This window comes from Suillus paluster (genome assembly GCF_016628075.1).
Source record: "Suillus paluster strain FC165 chromosome Unknown EDB91scaffold_27, whole genome shotgun sequence".
NCBI classification, from domain to species: Eukaryota; Fungi; Basidiomycota; class Agaricomycetes; order Boletales; family Suillaceae; genus Suillus; species Suillus paluster.
Window position 1 is genome coordinate 183,119 of NW_024537587.1, and position 20,938 is coordinate 204,056.

The window sequence follows — 20,938 nt, forward strand, 5'->3', positions numbered from 1 at the left end:
CCAAAAACGGAACCTTTCTATGTGTGCTGTGTATTCCCACGCCAATGTCCACGCAGGTCCAGGTCCGAGTAGACCGTAAGGTCTTCAACTTGCCAATTGGGGCGTGTTTAAATTATTGTGCTGAATGTTTATCAACCGTATTCTACACCTAATTCCCACATGCCTCGTCCAATAGAGCCCTCAAGCGCCCACTAGCGGGAGAAACGCCCATTGATGTCCTCTCTATTCTGTCTTCCCTCGATCCGTCAGGTCGGCGCAGCCGCTCGCGATAGTGACCAGTGGGAGAAATAAACGACGAATATGTCGACCTCGCATCAATCGAGGGAATGGGAGTAAGAATATTCAACTCCGAGATGTCGGTTGTATGAAGCGTACTGCTCTCGAACAAGGTTGACTCCACGTCAGAGTTAAATAGCATTTGGGTGGAAGCGGTTTCCACAGAGTTGTTGGTTCGTGGAGGCGCAGTGGTCCGTGAAGAAACTCTGATAGAACCCTCCGCAAAAGGGTTCGATACTCCCTCACTGATCTGCGATGAATTGTCCGCTGAGCGACATATCCATGATGATGGCCAGGCGGATCTCGTTCTCACAGGTGGGGGAGCAGTAATGCGTCTTCCCAGCCGCGGTATAGCTGGTGTTGCGATCAGTGGAGCTGGGCCCCGTAGCAACGACTCTGTACAGTCATGTTGGTTTTCATGATCTGGTGGAGGCTGAGGGTATGACCCAGCGCCTCGGCGGCGGCGAATGCAGTATTTGTAGAATAGTACGCTGAGGGCGACAAGAAGGGCGATTCCGGGAACTAGTCCCAATATCACTGGAAGAAGACTTCAACGAGAATAAGTTAGAATTGGTCAGACTAGGCGCATTCAAATGCTCACCTGGTGTTAGATGTAGACATAGCGGTTGTGGCAGGTTCAGTGGGCGAAGGATTGACACTCCCAGGCCCCAACGTCATCGTCGTCTTGTAAGTTTGCCCCTCAGAGGTCCATTGGGAAGTGACAGTGGTCACCGCTGTATAAGTTTGTGAAACGAGTTGGTGGGGTTGTTGAGTGGTAGCTGGTGAAACTAAAGTGGTCAAAGTGCCACTAAATCATGCTTAAACATCAACTGCATATCGATCCTAGTTTCTGAAGCGCACCTGACAATTGCTGTAATTGGCATTCCATTCACTGTTGTAAGGACAATGGAGACGTCCTGCGCACTTGACGTGACAGAAGATGAAGTGACGGTCGCTGCTGGAGAGTATATGATCGGCGCATCTATTGCCGTCGTTTCAGATGAATCATGGCTAGGTGGTGTTCCGTTACTGCTGGTCTTGGTTGTCGGCTTGTTGTCTTCAGTGGTCGCGGAAGATGGTGCTGGCGTCGGAAGGGATGTAGGCTTCTCAGGGGGGTTACCATTCCCGTTACCGTTACCGTTACCGTTACCATCACCATCACCATTACCATTACCATTACCATTACCATTACCATCACCACTAACATCAACATTACCACCACCAATATCTCTTCGCGTGGCTGCAATATGTGATGTGGCAGAGCTGCTGGTCGTAAATGAAGACGACGAGGATGATGTGGTCGTCACAGGTAGACTCAACAAGGATGGCAACGAGATCATCATGCTGTGACTGGTGGAGTTACGAGCGGAAGAGGGGGATTGGGAAGGTCGGTTGAAAAGCGCATGACTAGAGGATTGAATTTTTGGCATAGCCACGTCAGGGTGAGGACAAGCGATTACAGGGGATTGTGAAGACGAGGAAGGGGTTTGACATTCCCCTGAGATGATCCCCGATGACGATAGATAGCAACACTCAGATACAGATACAGAATTGAACATGCCTCTGGAAGCCATTGCTGTCTTGTCGTAGCTGGAAGCTTCGGAATAACGAGGGGAAGGGGGGCGGGGCAGAAACAAACGAGTGTTATGGAGTAATCAAGGAAGTGAGTAGGCTGCTCAAGTGACAACACGATCGTACTTAATAGTCGTTATCAAGGCCTGCTGTAACCTGCTGTAACAAGCGAAGCAAGCGTGAGTAAGGCAAAGGATTACGATAGAAACACCATCTGATTGCCATATGGAGCAAAATTGTGGGCTAGTCCGACTCGCGAGTGAATGCTGTCTGCGTTCCAAGTATGCGACCCGAGACGGGCGACTGTTAGGGTGCTGCATCACCATTGAGTGAGATAACTTGAGAACCTCGACTTAAAAATTAATTGCTTACTGCGAAAGAATTATTTATAAACTGTTTGAGGACATGACTGGGTATTAGGAGCGAACTCTATGTTATGAGTTACCATGAAATCCATTGGTTGTTCGTACAAGCATGGCAACCAAACTGGACAGGTGTCGAATGTACATGAGGCTCATACAGTCAGAGTGTTGTGAACATGTGCAGAATGGTGCAGGGTTCAGGTGATGAGCCTGAACTAATAGGAAGCCAAGGGTTTGCTGTGCAATTATCACGACACAGGGGAGGACTTCAGCCAAACATTTAGAGTTCCACAACCAAATCAATAAATACATACGAAAAAATTCAATGAAACTGCGAACCAATGAAATAAGCAGGTTAGTCAAGATAGCAGTGTCTGTTAGTTGGTGCATGGGAACATGGTGAAGAACAAGAGTAGACATTGTATCAAAGTCTATATATCGAAAATCACGAAATAGGGGGGACCCAAGGCGAACCTGCCAGCATCTAGCGATGCGCTGGCTGTGAAAAATCTTCGATGATGAAATTTCGCGCGTCTCCTGCCATCGGTCCGCTCCATAAAGATTTGAAATCCAAGGCAAACAAGTCCCAAAGTGAATTGTGGGGCTGACGATAATCCGCTTTGAATGACGAAACGTTATCAGAGGATGCGATGAAATTGAAGTGTGAACGGCGAAGAGCGAGGTGAACCAGAAGATGGCAGATCAGAATGAAGATAATGAGCGAAATGATGATAGCGGTTCGAGCCTTGAGTGGCAGCTGTGGCTGAAAAGGAGAATACTCGGAGATGCGATCACGAAGCGTAGGCTTTGGGGGAGGTGTTAAGAACGCAATGTAGTACTCAGGAGCGTCGGCTGCTGGAGAGGATGGGGTAACAATGATCGCTGGCAATGGAGACTTTTCCGTGGCCAGCGGAAGAGATAGATCTGTAGTAATGGGATTAATGTTGGGATTTAATATATGCGTTTACACGCACCCAAAGGCGCAGGAATCAAGTTGTAGTCAAGACGTTGAGGGAGGCGGTGAATACGGGGAACTATATGATGTGTTAGGTCTTCGCACGCGAGATCTAAGCGGCTAACGACTCACCACGACGAGTCATGTTGAAAGTGGGAGTAGAACAGAAAGTGATACAGTGAAATGCTTATTCTTGGTGCTGGTGAATAGATTCTCAGGTTTGGGAATCTTTGCTAGTCTTGCAAGGATAAAAACGAATGTGGATTGAAAGGAGCGTGGGTGTTTAGAGAAAAAAACAGCTGCGGCGGACAAGGTACCTAGGCCTAGGCGCTTGGGTGGTGGTTAAGAAATAAGAATCAGTCTGATAGGTGTGACGAGGCAAATTCGTCGTGAGGCTAGATAATCTGCTGACGTGATCTTGCAATGTTATTGGATGATCTGGTGCGCTCCTTGAGCGCTTGAGCTTCAACGTTTGAACAGTTATGGAGTCGTTACTCGAGTCTCCTTCATTCAAGACGATCTCTTCAGCAATAAAGTCCACAAATCACCCGGATGGAAGTTATGTTCTTGCACTAACATCGCTGGGAAATAACTATGTTTCATCTGCTTCTTCTCCCTCAAATGCAATTCATCTTTTTGACAAGTCATCTTTGCAATGCGTCCAGACCCTCAAAGGTCATGAAAGCGCCACTACGGCCTTGCGAACGGTTAGAGGCATTGGTGGATCAGATCGACATATGCTTCTATCTGCGGGTAAGGATGGCTGCGTGATTGCCTGGGATGAACGTTCTGGTGATTCGAGCATAACAAGTATGTGTTTCATATTTTAATACTGGACCTTCACGTTTGACAACTCAAGAGTGCTGTTGGTAACTAGTGACAACATCTGGCAGATCTCGCACCCTTTTGTCTTGTGATGCTTCTCATAATGGCTTGACGGTTGCTGCGGGGACAGATCTACAGAAGGAGGATGCGTTCATACTCTACTGGTAGGTCCTACTCTTCTTTGCATAGACTATGAAATTCAAAACGAAATCGAAGGGACCCTCGAAAACCAGCTGTGCCACTCCGTGTTCACGGCTCGACACACTCAGACGACATTACTGCACTGCACTTTCTAAAAAATAGTCCATCTCCAACGTCTAGACAGATCCTGCTATCAGCTTCCACCGATGGTCTGGTTAGCACATCAAATTCTGCGGAAGACGATGAAGATGAAGCGGTTCTGAACGTCGGGAGCTGGGGTTGTAGCATATCCCAAGCAGGATGGATCCGCGGCTCGTCGACTAATCGTGTCTGGGCTGCCAGCGATATGGAAACATTCAGCTGCTGGTCAAATGAGGTATGTTCCCACTATCCATTGATCTACTTGATTCTCATGAAGGTGTATAAAGCTTGACATGTTGCAGAACTGTGACATTCGCAACCCGTCCGTTCATAGCCATGGGCGAACTTGGGTTACCGACTATCTTATAACGTGTCAAAATACAAAACGATCTGACAGTAACCTCGCTGTATTTGTTGGTTCGAATGAGTATGTGGCATATCATGGCGTTGTCCTCTGATGTAACATCCTCGCGTAGGGGAGACGTGGCCCTCCTCTCAAGCTCGGATGTAACAGACTCATCTGCGCCATGGACAATAAATTCGGTATGGGCTAGTGGGCACACTGGGGTGGTCCGTTCAGTCTTCTGGGATGAAAATGTACGTCTACTTGGTCCAGCGATATTTTATGCTTACCAGCAACACAGCATGAAATTCTCGTCACAGGTGGCGAGGATTCAAAGATAAGCGCATGGCGTTGCCCTATACCCGGACGTTCTTCGGAGTCTGCGGGAGATGAAAGTACAATGGATATGGATTCCGCTATTCTGAAAAGAGAACGGGATGACGACATGGATGTCAGCGAGAGCGAGCCAGTAAGGATATTTCTCGGTCAATGACCTTGCTGCGCTTGCTTATCGTGAATCGCAACAGGAGGGTAAAAAAGTAAAGTGGTAATTGGTAATGAGTAGTGGCGGAAGTTCCGGGGACCTCATTATCGCTGAAGCGGTGCTAATCAACGGCACCCTGCGCCTGCTACTCGTATCTACCCCCTCGAAAATTTATCAGAACGTTTGCAAAGTCCTCGCCTAACTTAAAAGACCTGAGATAATTGGCCTCTCTCAGATAAGTTGGGTGGCATTGCCGGTACATACCGGAAATCGATCAGAATAGAACGCGTCAAAACTTAATGGCGTACAAAATTGTGCACCATTTGGTAGTCTTCCGCACTTGTCGCGCGATTGGGTACGGCAAAGCTATGATAGTATCAGCGCCAGCCGTGGGAGCCATCAAGTACAATTAGGGTGATGTACACTCTGCGTCTGTATATTTGAGACACATTATCAATCAAAAAGCAACGATTGAAGTCGAAAAAAGGTAAATAATGACTGAACAGGAAGCCAATCTCATATACTCAAACCACCTTCTTGCTCTCTTCAGCAGGTTTTCGTCGTTCGAGAACCTCGACCCACTTCTTCGGGAACCACCCTTCGCGACCCTCGCGTGTCCGACCTTTCCACCACTCACTCTCCACCTCCAACCGTGGGTCCACCTCCACACCGGTGCTGGGATCCAGCTTGCCCATGATAGCGACGATTTCATTCTCTCTGAGCGCAAGCTCGGATGGAGATGAAGGCGTGAATGGATATAGTGCGCGTGCAAATGTAAGAGTTGATGGGTCAAGGAGGCCCAGTGGACCGGGGCCAATCTGGGCCTGCTGCTGTTGCATAGTGCGCTCATTGAGAATTTTTATGAGCTTCGTCATGGCATATGGAACGCCGAAAATAGCGAGTAAAAATATGATGATGGGTTTTCGGCTGGGCTTGACAGCAGGGGGACCCATCGGACCCTGAACGGGCTTGCCATTGACGAATTCTCTAAATTCGCCCTGTATAGAGCTTGTAGAACTCTGGCGCCCCGTGATGAGCTCCTTCATCCACCGTAAAAGACCGAACAGGCTTAATACACTTCCCAAGGCATTGCGGAGGTGGCTGAACTGCTCGATGACGCCGACCATTGCGAAAAATGAGCTATGCGTCGCCATGAATGTCGATTCGATCATTTGCGCTACGCCCGAGAAGGTCTGGACGATGGAGTGGAGAAGGGAGAAGGTGTGTTGGGTTGTGGTTTCGAGGGTCTGTGTAAGGGAAGGATTGTTGGGATCCATACCAGGGTACATGCCCATCCCGCCCATGCTGCCCATTCCACCCATTCCACCCATTCCGGGCATGCCGCCATACATGCTATTCATGCCATAACCACCGTACCCAGTACCGTAGGCGCTGCCCATTCCGCCATAACCACCGTACATACTCGAGCCATATGGGGAGGTAGTACGAGGACCCAAGGTGCGAATACGGCGAATATGGAGTATTGTAGGATGACTGCAAAGAATTATAGGGTGATGCGATAGATGTAGATGGGTTGGAGAACACTGGGGGACGTGCAGGCACTGAAGGAGGTTCTGGTGAAGAGGAGCTCGTCGTAGCTGATGGTAGCGTGGTAGGGATAGTCGCTGCTGGGGCTGCTGCTGCTGCGCCCCGCTCCCAAGGTTTAGGTGGTGAGGCCATCGGGGGATAACCGCTGATGGAACTACGAGGACTAAAAGAACCGTGTGTGACCAGGACTGACTTGTCCAGGATTACCCGATTTGGAAACCACGTGAGTTCTCTTTTTTCTTTTCGGATCGCCCCAAAGCGGTAGTGGCTGAGTACTACCGCCCAAAACATTACTCGATTAGGTAGTCTCATAATATCAATGTTTCCCAGCCTCCAAGCCTCCCCCTGCTCCCTCCTGTGTAGTAGGCTCATATATATCATGTATATTAGCCATTATATACATCATAGAACATACTTGACCGCTTTTATTTGCTACCAGCTACCATTAGGCAATCAGTTCTATTAAAACAATGTAATTCGCATTTTTAATGATTTTATGCATCATCATACACTGTACATGGGACTATATACTCATATATATGCTATACACACTCTAGATGACATTTTAACACAGTCTCATAGCTCCAGGAGGCCGATGGTTTGATTTCATAGGGATAGGGGATATATGAGAAGATCAGTGTTCTGGAGGATTAATCAAACATAGATTTGAGATCTGAGAGTTAGAACACATGTAATATACCTATAAGCGACCAGTGATACACTCCTGAGCAATAGGACACTAAGCTAAGAGTTGTGGAAGGAATGTAGAGGTGGGACATATGTGGGAAAGTATACAAAACACATGAAAAAGACGTAAAAACATATCATAGTGTGCTACACAATGCCACCCATGATCTACAATATGTGTAGTATGATAGGGGGATATCATAAATGCTATTTTCAATGTTCTTGAAGTGTTACAGGTTGATTCTACAAGTATATATGTTGATTTGAGCTTTCTTGTCATAGTGCACACTATTCCCTACAGAAGTCTATACCAAATCTTGAGTTTTTAGTATCTAGGCATACATGTGACCTTGTATCACAATTGAAACATTGACCACTTTGGGGTGATCCGAAAAGAAAAAGAGAACTCATGTGGTTTCCAAATCAGGTAATCCTTGTAAAACACGGACAAGTCAGTCCTGGTCACACACAGTTCTTTTGGTCCTTGTATCCTGACAAAAGTTGGTCCCAGCCATCATAGGACCAACTCCCATCAAAATACAAGGACTGAAAAGTTCTTTTCTGATGTGTATTGAACTGTCACTGTCATCCACGGACTACCTGTTTTGGGTAATCTTGATATCTTGGGTTTTATCTGCTTATATACTACCTCATCATCACCATCACCTTCCCATTGCTGTGGATGTTATGCCCCTGCTGCTGCCTATCTGAGGCTACACCAGTCAACCATGCCCCCTCCTGCACTGCACATCCACTTGTGTCTTCATGCTCATGCAGCAGTGCCCCATCATACCTATGCTCACCTATCTCTGCCTTTGTTTCAACACAGTTGTGATTCAATGTATATCAGGCCCAGTTGAGGTTCCACCAATGTGGAGAGAATGCCATTGTGTGAAAGGACAAAATTGAGGATATCAAAGGGGAGCAAGTCAAGCAGTGATAACTATTTCTTTATTTGACTACTCATGTAGAAACTGGTGAAGACAAAGTAATATTAAGACTACAGAACACAGACTAAGTACAGAATGTTATATACTCTAGGTAAGGAGGCAGTGATCAGTAGTACATAGCAGAAGGCTATGGATGGCTATGTAAAAGGAATGGCTATGTACTGATGGGAGATGTATATACCTAAATGGGGAAAGGGGTCCAGTTGAAAGAACCTATGTGGGAAGTAAACCAACTGAGGTGGCTGAGTGGGAATGCTGGTTAATCTGGTACAACTGGGTGAAACAACTGGGTTGGGGTGGGGATGAGTGGAGTGGAAGTAAGGGGAAAGTGGAATGAAGTAGGGTCAGGCAGTGCGGATGCAAGTGATGTCAGAAGTGGTCAGATCTGGTATATGACACTCAGCCAGTCTACAACCTTGCAGTCAGACACCCAATTTTCAAAGCTTTTTATTCCACAAAATCTCAAGGATATGCCTAATAGTCAGCAGCAGGCAGCTGTTGAGGAAGAAAATCCACCACCATTACAACTTGTCATACCAACATCTTGTTGGGATCAGAGGAGTCAGACAAGTAGCTGGACTGTCAGGATGATATTGCGAACACAACCGCAATGAGGAATGGATAATGTGATGATGTTGAGCCAATATTCATATATGCAAAGTATCATTCTTTTCCTAGCTACAATAGATTTCTTATATCACTTATATCACTATGCTAACTACTATAAAGCAACAAACCTTCGCGTCCAAACATCTCAGTTCCTATCAAGCAACTGAGATTATTCTTACTAGCTTTCTCCTTTTCCCATCTCCAAGTGGCTCGCATAACCACAGGTTATGAGCCCTGCCACGATCATGGATACTATGCTCCCCAGCTCCAACTCTGCTCTGTTTAATGTCCCAAACTTGCTGAAGACAGCACAAATTGGATAACCTACAAGGAGAGAACATTAACAGTGATTGGTGCAGTGAGGCCTGATGTGTTATATTGATGGCTGGCACTCAAGCCTGTTCTGTTCACCATCGACCCAGACACAAGCCTGGTCATGAAGCCAGATGGTACCATGCCCATGCAGCTTGAGATCAAGGAGTTAGACAAGAGAATTGACAAGTTCTATCAAAAGAACTCACTCGTTAAACAGCAAATATTCAGCACTATTACCAATCAGATATTGCTTCACATTCAAAGCTCAAGATCACCTCAAAGATTTGGGCTGAGATATGCAACATATATGAGGGTAAAACTGAGCTCGTGCAAATTGACTTGTGTCATCAATTGCAGGAGACAAGGTGTGAAGAAAGCAGTGATGTGAAGGCTCATTTCAGTGAGATGCTTCAGCTCTGTGAGTCATTGGCAGGTATGGGCACCGCCATCAAAGATAGAGACTTTTATGTGATCCTATTGGGATCTCTCCCCAAGTCATACCGACCCCTGCTTTCATCAATTAATGCTGCTGCAAAGATAATGTAGACCCCCTCAGCCCCTATGAGTTGATTAATGTTGTCTCCAAAGAGCATGAGCATAGGCTCCTCACAGACAGATGTGGCTCGAAGAAAGGTGGAAACACAGCTCTAATGGCCAAGGGCGACCCTGGAAAGGGACACAAGCCTGCTGGAATCCAGGCTAACACAGACATGACTTGCTACAACTGTGATAGGAAAGGCCATTATAAGAGTGGCTGCTGGAGGCCAGGAGGAGGTAAAGAGGGTCAAGGGCTGAATCAGTGCCAGAAGAAAGGTACCAACTCACCAAAGGAAGGAGCAAATACCGCTGCATCTGCCCCTGATCCAGAATCAAACTATGCCTTCACAACATCAGATCTTGCCATCATTGCAGAACAGATGAAGATACCTGCTGAGTGCCGTGATGCTATCATAGACTCTGGTACAACATCCAATTTCTGCCCAGATTGAGCCAAGTTCCTGAATTTTGTCCCCATTGACTGTTATGATCAACGTTTCACCTAATGGCAAAAGGTATCACACGACCACTAGGACTCGTCAAGGATGAGAGAATCAGATAGATTGAGAGGTAAACGTCTGAGTCTACACTGGGTAGGAACGAAGAGGTTAAGTCTAAAGAGAAACTACGCTAACTACCCTACCTATATACATAACATTGAGTCGGAGATATCTGAGTCTGTAAATAATCAGCCAATGAGAAAGAATCGTATGATACTGCGCATGACGTAGCGATATATAAGCAATGATGTCAGAGACGGAGATTAAGTGATAGGAAGACATATGGTTCTAGCCCTGGGCGTAGGGGATCCGATTGGAGATGTGACTGGTGAAATGTGAAGTGGTGAAGGTGTCACGTGACCGGTTCGGGTACAGGCAGTAGCCGAAGGAAAACTGAGAAATGAAAAATGATTCGTGTTTGGAATTCGTGACATTACCCCCTTTTTAAGGTGAGCGTCCTCGTGAACATAGGATGGTCGAATATTCTTCTGTCTCCATTCTAAGAAATCAGGAGTTTGTAAGATCGGAATGATTGCGCTTGCAATTTGACGCGATTTGGGTGCATCGGGATTTGCCGCGTAAAACTCACTGACTAATCTGGGGGAGTTTTTTAGGTTTTCTTTGTTTTCCCATGTTGCTTCCTCTAATGGATATCCTTTCCACTTTGATAAGAATTGCAACCGGTTTCGCTGTACTCTGCTGGCTATTACTGCTTCTACTTTGTATTCTTTCATTCCTTCCATGATTTCAGGGGGTGGACGCTCTGGTGCAGTGCGAGTTGTTAATGACGAGTTTTTATGAGCGGTGAGTAGTTCTACATGGAAAACCGGGTGAATTTGATAGGATTCCGGTAATTTCAATTTGTAGTTCAATTCGCCTACTCGTTCAATTATTTCGAAGGGACCAAGGCGATGATCCGATAATTTCTGACTCAGTCGTCGTTGTCTGATATTTCTGGCGTCTAGCCAAACCTTTTGTCCTACTTCGAAAACTGGTGTGTCTTTTACTCCTCAATCATAGAAGTGTTTCATCCGATCATTGGCGATTTCTAGCGTTGCCTTCGCTTCATCTTGTGCCTCCTTCATTTCTGCTACTCTTTGATCGGCTAATGGAACGGTGTTGGAGGAATTAGGGGAGATGATGAATTTGGGATTATAGCTGTAGAGGCATTTGAAAGGGGAGTGTCCAGTTACAGTAATGGAGTTGTTATGCGTGAATTCTGCAATGGGAAGCCATGATGCCCAATCGTTCTGACGGTAAGACATAAACACTCAAAGGTATTGTTCCACTTCTTGGTTTACTCGTTCTGTCTGTCCATCTGTCTGCGGGTGATATGCGGTCGACATAGACCATTTGGTTCCCAGTCTTTTTGAGACTTCTTGCATGAATTTGGACACGAATTGTGTTCCACGATCAGAGATCACCTTCTTTGGTGTTCCGTGCAATTTCCATATGTATATAAGAAACAAGTCCGCGATTCCTTTCGAAGCAATGTCTTTGGTGGTTGGCGCAAGATGGGTTTGCTTGGTGAAGCGATCGACTACTACGAGGATACTGTCTTTGCCTTCTGATTTAGGGAGATCGGTAATCAGGTCACAGCTAATTGTTTGCCATGGACCTTCGGGAATTTCATTAGGCTTCAAGGGACCATGGGGTTTAGATGGTAACACCTTCGTTTGTTTGCATCTGTTGCATCCATCTATGTAGTCATTGACCCACTTCTGCATCTGTGGCCACCAATAGTTACGAGAAACGAGTTTGAGAGTTTTAGCACGGCCCATATGTCCTGCTGCAGGTGAATCATGAAAGATTTCTAACACCAAGCGACGAATGTCTTTGTTATTGGGTACGTAAACTAATCCTCTGAAAAGGATGAGTCCATCTTCTGTATTCCATTCTTCTAGTCCTTTTCGTAGTTGTACTGGGGCCTTCTTCAGGGTTTCGATAGCATTTCGGACTTCTGGATCTAGATCTGTACAGTTTCTGATTTGTTTGAGTAACATTTGCTCTCCCTGTATCAGAACTTGACCTCGTTTTGCTGCCTTGATTTGGAAAAACTCGGGTTTCAAAAGCACGTGATCTGAATTGTCGTTTTCTACCCCCCCTCTGTGGTCTGGCCTCCTGGACAGAGCGTCGGCAGTGTCGTTGACCTTCCCCGGTTTGTGGTGCAGTGTGAATTCGTACTCTGCAAGGAACAAAGACCACCTCACTTGTCTGCGAGTTAACTTCTGACTTGTCATGAAGTATTCAAGGTTCTTGTGGTCCATCCAAATCTCTACCGGTTCTGGTGCACCTTGCACATAGTGCCTCCACTCTTCCAATGCACGAATAATAGCTAATAGTTCTTTGTCGTGAATATCATAGTTTCGCTCTGCGTCTTGCATAGATTTACTGAAAAAAGCAACAGGGTGCCATAGTCCATCGTCTTCCTTTTGAGATAATACGCCACCCGTAGCATAGTCAGATGCATCTGTTTCGATTCTTTTCTTTTTTGTGGCATCTGGCATTGCTAATACTGGTGCGGATGTGAAATTGTCTTTAAGGGTTTGGAAAGCCCTTTCTTGTTTGTCCGTCCATTCCCATGGTACATCCTTCCTGATGAGGTCATTCATGGGTTTGGCAATGTTCGAGAATCCAAGAATGAAACGATGATAGAAGTTCGCAAATCCCATGAATCGTTGGATATCTTTGACACAGGTAGGAGTAGGCCATTCTTGCACTCCTTTAACCTTAACTGGATCCATAGAAACATGTCCATCTTTAATGATCAACCCGAGGAATTCTACTTCTTTCTTCTCAAAGGAACACTTCTCGGGTTTGAGATAAAGATCATTATCCTGAAGTCTTTTCAATACTTCACGTACCACCTTCCTGTGTTCTTCTATAGTGCCATTTGTGAAGACCAGGATGTCATCGATACATCAGGAAAATGTGGTAAGGCTATATAGCCACCCATAGCACTATAGCTCGTATAGCCAAGTGCCCAATTGTGCAGGCTTACTACACCAGTGTATAGTGCTATATAGCTCTATTAAAGTTGCTATAGCTGGGTGGAACATACCACAACTATTGTAGCTATTATAGCTCAAAACACAAAGCAAAAATTTCTCTTAATAGCTGTTTGTTGCCATGATAGTGTTCTCAAAATTAAAAAAAAGCGAAAATTCCAAATTATATTTCAACTACTACAATACATGTAAACTAATAACTACAAAACAGGCAAAAATGCGAAAATTACAGGAGGAAGAGGCAAGAGAACTAGAAGGAAGAATCAGAGAGGAAAGATGAATACAAAAAAAGAAAGACTTACCAAATAGTGAAAATTGCGAAAATTCTTGAGGGAAGAGGAGGGAAGGGAGCTAGAAGGAGAGGATCAGACAGGAGGAAGTGAGAGTCAGAGAAAAGACTTGCCAAATGGTCAAAAATGCGAAAATAGTTGGGGGGAGGAGGAGCAGGAGGGAAGAGAGCTAGAAGGAGAGGGTTAGAAAAAAGATTAGTCAAATAGTCAAAAATGCGAAAATTATGGAGGGAGACTTACCAGAGTTCAAAGCACCAGCACCAGTACCAGCACCAACAACATCAACACCAAGAGAAGGATAGAGAAGCAAGAAGAAGAGAAGAGAGGCAAAAACTCGAAAATTGTAAGAAAAATATGGAAGATAATCTAATGAGGGGGCAGTGGGGGGGGAAGGAAAGAATGGGAAAAGACTTGTTGGTTGACCGCATTTTTGCTTACATAAGCAGTGCCAAACAAAGCCACAACACAAGACTTGGTGAATTTTCGAGTTTTTGGTTAATAGGACTAGGATTATGACAGTAAGAAAAAGACAATGAAATTGACTGTTAGCATTAGGATTTTGAATACACATAAGGTGAATTTTCGCATTTTTGCTTACATAAATAAGGTGTACCTTAACACTTTTGAACCCTTCAATTCCAAGTATTTTCCTTATAACTCACTAAGATCTTGACCTATTGAAGTCATTAGACTATGGATAGACTTCCCTTGACAAGGACTACAACTTTGATTTAATCGAAAAAAGTTCCCATGGTCAAGTTGCTTTCTTGAACCCTTCAATTTCGAGTATTTTCCTTATAACTCACTAGGATCTTAACCTATTGAAGTCATAAGACTATGGATAGACTTCCCTAGACAAGGACTACAACTTTGGTTTTCATCAAAAAAAGTTCCCATGGTCTACTGGGGTCTATAGTTGTTGAAATGTTTTACTTCTAAATACACTTACCAAACTTTATGGTAATATATAGACTTTCATGATGTCTATACTGGTCTATAGTGCTGTGATAGCTTGCCATAGACTGTATAGAGCTGTGGTGTGCTATCGGGGCTATATAGAGGATGGTCCTCTATATAGAGATATAGTTTTTCCTGATGTATAGACCACAATGACCTTTCCTTCTTTGAGATCTTGGAAAATCTGGTCCATCATAGTTTGGAAAGTGGCAGGAGAGTTCGTCATTCCGAAATACATAACTACTGGTTCATGGTGTCCGAAAGGAGTTTTAAAGGCTGCCTTCCATTCATCTCCTTTTCTCATTCTAATATTATTGTATCCCCATTGAACGTCCATTTTCGAAAAGAGGCTTGCACCGGTAAGAGAGTCGATGAGATCTTGTGATCGGGGAAGAGGGTATGCGTTTCGGACGGTTTTCTCATTCAACCTCCGATAGTCCATGACGGGTCTAAGTTTTCCGTCTTTTTTGGCAACAAAGAAGAAAGGAGCTGCTACTGGGGATTCTGAATCTCGCAGTCGTCCTAATTCATATTCTTGTTTTAACCACTTCTCACATGCGTCGTGTTCTGCGGGCGAAAGGGGATATGCTTTCGAATTCGGAGGAAGGTCATTAGGATCCTTGAAATCTACCTTGTGATCCCACTTCTTGGGTTCAGGGAATCTAGTAGATTCTTCTTCGGAGAAGACCTTGAGATAATCATGGAGCCATTCTGGGACCATCTCTTCTACGGACTTCTTTTCCTTCTTCTTTTCCTCTTGTTGAGCTAACTCCGAAGCGACTGAACTTTTGTACTTGATCCACACATTTCGTGGTGAATCTTCGTCTTTGATCTCCTCTATTTCTACTTTTTAGGAGCATTCAAATCTGAAGGCTGTACTTTGGCTGCAGGAATTGAAGTTTCCATGGTGACTTCATCGTCATCTTCTTCCATGGGTAATAAAGCAGGTAATGTATCCTTCTGCTTTTTTGCCTTGGTCTTTCTCCTCTTTTTCTTGGCATCCTTGCATTTGACTGGGCAGCAGTTCAACGTCATTTTTCCCGCATTCTAATCTATGTTTGGATTATGATATCGTAGCCAATCTATTCCAATGATAACATCATTGGTTCCTAGATCTGTGATCAGAAAGGCTACTTCTTCTTCGTGATCTCCTATTTTCAGGGTCAAATCTGTGTAGCTTTTGATTGGTCCGGTGGAGTTTTTAGTTCCATCGATATTGCGGACGGGCAGTGCTCGCAGTAACTGCTTGGTTTTGACTTTGTTCTTGTCTATGAACTTCTGGTTGAGAAATAAGTTCATTGCTCCGCAGTCTACTAGAGCTTCTATTTCTGCTTTTTTGTTTTTTTCCTTTCAACGTGATTGGCAAGTAAAAATGATCTTGTTTATTCCCAGAACAAACTTCTGATACTTCCGTAAACATGATTGCCAAGTCACTTAGGATAGAAAAATGATTGCTCTGGTCTAAGTTCGCAGTCAACTTCGACCCTTCTAAAAACCCCGTTTCTTGAGGGCTTCTTCTGAAGAAGTAAGGAAAATCCTCTTGTTCACGATGCGTTGGATATCTTCCAGCGTGATGGGCTTCGCCGCTGGTTTCTCTTCTTCTTCCTTGACCGCTTTGATAGCCGGTCTCTTGTCCTTTGCATCCATTGGTTGTCCTGTGCAGTTACAGGCCATGTGCCCGGGTTTTCCACAACGATAACACTTGAAAGTGTCTCCCAATTTGCCTTGAGGTTGGGGTCCACCTCGTGTCTTTGATGCGTCTACGTCCATTGCATCTCCACTTTGAGAAACTGGTTTGAGAGGGCCTCTTTCAACCCATGGGCGACGTGGTGGTTGCCAGGTCTTCTTTTTCTCATCGTCCAGTTCTTCAAAGTTCATTCCGATGATAAGAGCATGCGAAATCATTCCCTCTAGGGTGCTCTTGTCCCTAGGGTTTACGTGGGCCAACTGATCTCTGATCCGTTGGGATAAAGCGAGATGGAACTTGCGCATGAGTTCGTAGTCTGAGAAGCGACAGTGGGCGATCTTTTGTCTGAAAAGAGAGACGAATTCCGCGATGCTGCGGTTTCCTTGCTGGAGATGATCTATCTCTCGAGCCATCTTTTCTTCCTTGTTGATGATACCCCACATGGCTTGCATGTCGTTCTTCAACTGGTCATACGACCCGAGTCGTCCACTTAAGGACATTTTGGATACGCTTTCTCCCCATTTCGCTGCAGAGCCCTTGCAGAAAGAAATAAGACAGGAATTCTTCTGGAGCTCAGAGGCGGTGGGATAGGAGGTGAGGTAGAGGTCGAGTTGAGAGAGGAAGGTATCAACGTCGATGGAGTTCTTGTCTCCCGTGAACTCTGTAGGTTTGGCCATCTTGAGATCAGAGCTCGAAGCTCCAGAGGTAAACACCTGTGTTGTTGGCGTTGTCGTACGAAAGGCTTGCAAAGCCGTGATCGTTTGCTCTGCTGCCCTCAGCCTCTCTGCTAGCTTGTTCTTCTCTGTCTCCACTCTGTTCAGGTTCTCGGCTAAGAGTGTGAGATGGTCTTTGATCTCGTTGTACCGGTTTTGGTTGAGCTCTCTTTCTTGGGTGGTTATGTGGAATATTGCGTCCGAAATGCTCTGGTGGGTGATGGTAGTCCCTTCTGGGCCTAAGATGCCTTCCGCTACCACAGAGGTTGGCCTCGATGGGGTTGGTGTGGAGCTTTCTGCAGATACCGATGGCCCTGCTCCTAGTGTCTGCCATCCTTGAATTGGTGTGTGGTGTGGGGCGGGGGATTGGATTGTTCTCCACTCTTGCTCGGACATGAAGGAAGGGACAGTTGTTTTCCCGACAGGTATCATTGTCGTGGATTTGTAAGGCGCGGTCTCTGACGAGACAAGATCTCCCAGGGGGAGCTATGATGACTTATAGGTGCGAATACAGCGCGTGTAGCGGTTCATCAACCTAAGTAGAACTCGAGAGGAGTTCGGGAACGACGCGGTGAAGTTTGGGTCTTCTCAATACCCAAAACCTCCTAAGGTAATGTAACTAGGGTTGTAAGACCCGCGAGTGCCGTTCTTTATAGTACGAAAGAAAAGTAGGTAGCGTGCAGTCGGTAGGGTTTTGGACCTAACTGCAGGTGTGCGGAAGCAGGACCTAAGTGTCTCTGCTCCTTATAGACTGGCGGCTCGTGTAGGGCAAGGGCCTGGTCTACTTCTACAAAAGACTAACGTAAAAGAAAATGGTATAGTGCGCGTCTGGGAAAGATGATTTGAAAAATGTAATCCGCGAGAATACTCTCAGCAGAATAGCACGGGTGAAGTTTATCGAGGACGAGGCGTCCAAGACAAAGTTCGAGTCGGAGTGGTAAGATAGACTTAACCTAATGTTATGATCAACGTTTCACCTAATGGCAAAAGGTATCACACGACCACTAGGACTCGTCAAGGATGAGAGAATCAGATAGATTGAGAGGTAAACGTCTGAGTCTACACTGGGTAGGAACGAAGAGGTTAAGTCTAAAGAGAAACTACGCTAACTACCCTACCTATATACATAACATTGAGTCGGAGATATCTGAGTCTGTAAATAATCAGCTAATGAGAAAGAATCGTACGATACTGCGCATAACGTAGCGATATATAAGCAATGATGTCAGAGATGGAGATTAAGTGATAGGAAGACATATGGTTCTAGCCCTGGGCGTAGGGGATCCGATTGGAGATGTGACTGGTGAAATGTGAAGTGGTGAAGGTGTCATGTGACCGGTTCAGGTACGGGCAGTAGCCGAAGGAAAACCGAGAAATGAAAAATGATTTGTGTTCGGAATTTGTGACATTGACCCACAAGACGTACATACTGCCGACAGATCTGCTGTTAGCATGATCAGAAAAGGTGATGTCAAAATAGACTTATCCAATGGCAAGGAATGCACAACTGTTACCCTTTGGAATGCTGTTATGACCCGAGTTCACTGAATGGTAAAGTCAAGACAACAACCACTAGGACTCGGTCACAGATGATGATGAGAACAAGATAGATTGAGCAGTGAACGTCTAGGTCTACTACAACTGTAGAGAACGAAAAGGTTAAGTCTAAGGAGTACTTACACTAACTAACCTACTTATATACATAACATTGAATAGGAGATATCTGAGTATGAAAGAAATCAGCCAATGAGAAAAGAGTCGTACAATACTGCAGATGACTGATCATGACATCATGATATATAAGCAAATGAGTAAGATGGCAACTAAATAGAAACCCAAGATCTGACCTGGTTCTTCTTTGGGAAGCGAGATTAGTTCTAGCCCGTGGAGTAGGGGAACTAATCGGAGAAACAACAGGTGATATGTGAAGAGGTGAAGATGTGACAAGAAGTGAAGTCACATGACCAGTTTGATTACTAGAAGTAGCCGGAGGAAAGCTGAGGAATGAAAAATGATTTGTGTTTGGGATTCGTGACAAACGCACTGTATGCGCCAAAGATGGCATTCACCCTTGATCTCCACTCACCCCATAACTGCAGGTGGTCTAGCCATTCACTTTGAAGACAAAAACTGGTAAGATCCTGTTGAGAGGGCCCAAGCATACCATGATCACCACTATCCCCCAAGTCAAAGGTCTCTATACCATTGCTGCCTAATCAAAGCAGTACATGAACATTGCAAAGGGCAAACTCACCATCTGCAAACTCCACTGGGTCCTGGGACACATCTCCTAGAATACAGTTGCCGAGGCTGTTAAAAAGGGTCTTATTGAGGGTGTTGAGCTTGACTCCACCTCTCAACCCAAGTTTTGCAATGCCTGTGTTAAGGTGAAGGCCTGTTAAGGTCAGTGCTCAAGGGAGAGGTTACTCAAAGGGCTTCGGCTTCAGCTCGTGCGCTGCACCCCTTACCCGAGTACGTGCCCTTTAATTTCCGGGGGACAGAGGGGAAGTCCGACGGAAGTCCTGGGGAATTCCAGAGGACAGAAGTCGGTGGAGTTTGGCGGAACTCCAGAAGACTTATGTGGGGACGGAGTAAGGCTACTACAGAAGTCCAGAGTAGAAACAGAACAGGGGTTAGACTACCCTAAGGTAGAGCCGGAGAAGTAGTCCTAAGGTTTAACCCCTAAGACTCAGAGGTGGACAAGAGGTGAGACTCAAGTCCGGAGATTGCAGGAATGAGCAGAACTAAGATGATATTCGAACTGAGGAGTTCCAGAGTATTACAGGGGTTTATATACTGTAGGTATCATGTAAGTAAATCAGTCAGCAAAGGTAAGGGCTATGTATGAAGCATGTGGAAAGTCTATTACTAAGCATAACAGATCAAAGCAGTGAAGTCAGAAATGAAGTAAGAATGGACGGATCAGTAAGCATAGCGGAATAGGACATAACTGGTAACTGGAGCAATAGCTAATCTAAAAGGAGTTAGGGGTGAGTGCGGAGATGAAGGCGGAGCACTGGGTGGAATAGTAAGATGGAGGACTGGACTTCAATGAAGTAGATCCGGAATTCCAGATCCGGAGGTACGGGATATGACAAGGCCTCTAGAAAGCTGTTTCCCGCCGAAACAGTGAGATGTGCGCTGTGATACACTAAGCTTGTTCACACAGATCTCTGGGGACCAGCAAGGACTGAGAGCCTGGGAGGGTGCACCTATTATATCAGCTTCACCAATGATTTCAGCCAAGAGATGAGGATTGTGTTCCTCAAAGCCAAGAGCAATGCTCTTGCTGCTTTCAAGGAGTATGAGGCCTGGATCAGCCATCAGAATCCGGGCATGCACCTGGCAAAGGTCAGATCAGATCATGGCAGGGAGTATCTTAGTTGGGACTTTGATGACTATCTGAAGAGTCAGGGAATTGAGCAGCAGCTGACAGTACATGACTCACCACAGCAGAACAGTGTCACAGAGCGGCTGAATTGTACCCTAACCAACCTAGTGCAGGCAATGCTGTTGGTGCACAATCTCCCAAAGTTCCTATGGGCTGAAGCCATCAACTACACCACATGGTTGAAGAATCACTTAGAATTGCACACAATACCAGGGCATACCCCATATGACCTATTTCACAATAAGAAAGCTGACCTGACACACGCTCATGAGTTTGGTGCAATGATATATGTGCATCTCCAAGACACAGTGAAGCTAGATGCCAGGGCGGAGGAGGTGGTCTTCATGGGTGTAGATGATGAGAGCAAGGGATACTGGCTGTACTGGCTGTCCAAATGACAAGTTTTGGTTGAGTGGAACGTGATGTTCATGCCTGTTGAGGTCTTAGTAGGTGAGGATGCCTCAAATGAGAGGGAGTCCATGCCTATTAATGCAAATACAGGCAAGCAAACTACTAATGCACCTAGCATTCAAGTCATCTCACCTCCCCAACCTCCTACCACTCCCATAAAACCCCCTCAACAACCCAAAATGCCACCTGCACCAAGGCTCACTCAAGTACACCCACCCCCGGGATATTACACCACA

The 20,938-nt window shown here is 45.5% G+C and overlaps 4 protein-coding genes across 4 annotated transcripts; 1 reads left to right on the plus strand and 3 right to left on the minus strand.

Annotated features, from left to right (window-relative positions):
* Positions 1-67: 67 nt before the first annotated feature.
* On the minus strand, positions 68-2,081 carry EDB91DRAFT_371375 (uncharacterized protein). Its single transcript, XM_041327035.1, has 3 exons — positions 1,138-2,081; positions 878-1,084; positions 68-824 (listed from the first exon to the last, which is right to left on the minus strand). The coding sequence occupies exons 1-3, from the start codon at positions 1,848-1,850 to the stop codon at positions 149-151; spliced, it is 1,596 nt and encodes a 531-aa protein (XP_041176981.1). The 5' UTR covers positions 1,851-2,081; the 3' UTR covers positions 68-148.
* A 613-nt stretch (positions 2,082-2,694) lies between these two features.
* EDB91DRAFT_1237435 (uncharacterized protein) lies at positions 2,695-3,310 on the minus strand (the record flags this gene model as incomplete). Its single annotated transcript, XM_041321588.1, has 3 exons — positions 2,695-3,134; positions 3,185-3,244; positions 3,298-3,310. The coding sequence occupies 3 exons, from the start codon at positions 3,308-3,310 to the stop codon at positions 2,695-2,697; spliced, it is 513 nt and encodes a 170-aa protein (XP_041176982.1).
* A 290-nt stretch (positions 3,311-3,600) lies between these two features.
* Positions 3,601-5,323, plus strand: EDB91DRAFT_1134229 (WD40-repeat-containing domain protein). The gene is made up of 7 exons (XM_041318767.1): positions 3,601-3,975; positions 4,043-4,154; positions 4,207-4,507; positions 4,560-4,699; positions 4,749-4,869; positions 4,917-5,084; positions 5,143-5,323. The coding sequence occupies exons 1-7, from the start codon at positions 3,648-3,650 to the stop codon at positions 5,164-5,166; spliced, it is 1,194 nt and encodes a 397-aa protein (XP_041176983.1). The 5' UTR covers positions 3,601-3,647; the 3' UTR covers positions 5,167-5,323.
* Positions 5,324-5,623: 300 nt separating this feature from the next.
* EDB91DRAFT_1248635 (Peroxin 13, N-terminal region-domain-containing protein) lies at positions 5,624-6,779 on the minus strand (the record flags this gene model as incomplete). Its single annotated transcript, XM_041322960.1, has 2 exons — positions 5,624-6,491; positions 6,523-6,779. The coding sequence occupies 2 exons, from the start codon at positions 6,777-6,779 to the stop codon at positions 5,624-5,626; spliced, it is 1,125 nt and encodes a 374-aa protein (XP_041176984.1).
* Positions 6,780-20,938: the final 14,159 nt, after the last annotated feature.

Excerpts from the sequence above, each read along its gene's own strand:
- EDB91DRAFT_371375 (XM_041327035.1), bottom strand. The coding sequence starts at position 1,850 with ATGGCTTCCAGAGGCATGTTCAATTCTGTATCTGTATCTGAGTGTTGC. Across the intron at positions 1,085-1,137 it reads CCAATTACAGCAATTGTCAG|TGGCACTTTGACCACTTTAG; the intron begins GTGCGCTTCAGA and ends AGCATGATTTAG. Across the intron at positions 825-877 it reads ATGTCTACATCTAACACCAG|TCTTCTTCCAGTGATATTGG; the intron begins GTGAGCATTTGA and ends TTCTCGTTGAAG.
- EDB91DRAFT_1134229 (XM_041318767.1), top strand. The coding sequence starts at position 3,648 with ATGGAGTCGTTACTCGAGTCTCCTTCATTCAAGACGATCTCTTCAGCA. Across the intron at positions 3,976-4,042 it reads TGGTGATTCGAGCATAACAA|TGACAACATCTGGCAGATCT; the intron begins GTATGTGTTTCA and ends GTTGGTAACTAG. Across the intron at positions 4,508-4,559 it reads TCAGCTGCTGGTCAAATGAG|CTTGACATGTTGCAGAACTG; the intron begins GTATGTTCCCAC and ends AGGTGTATAAAG.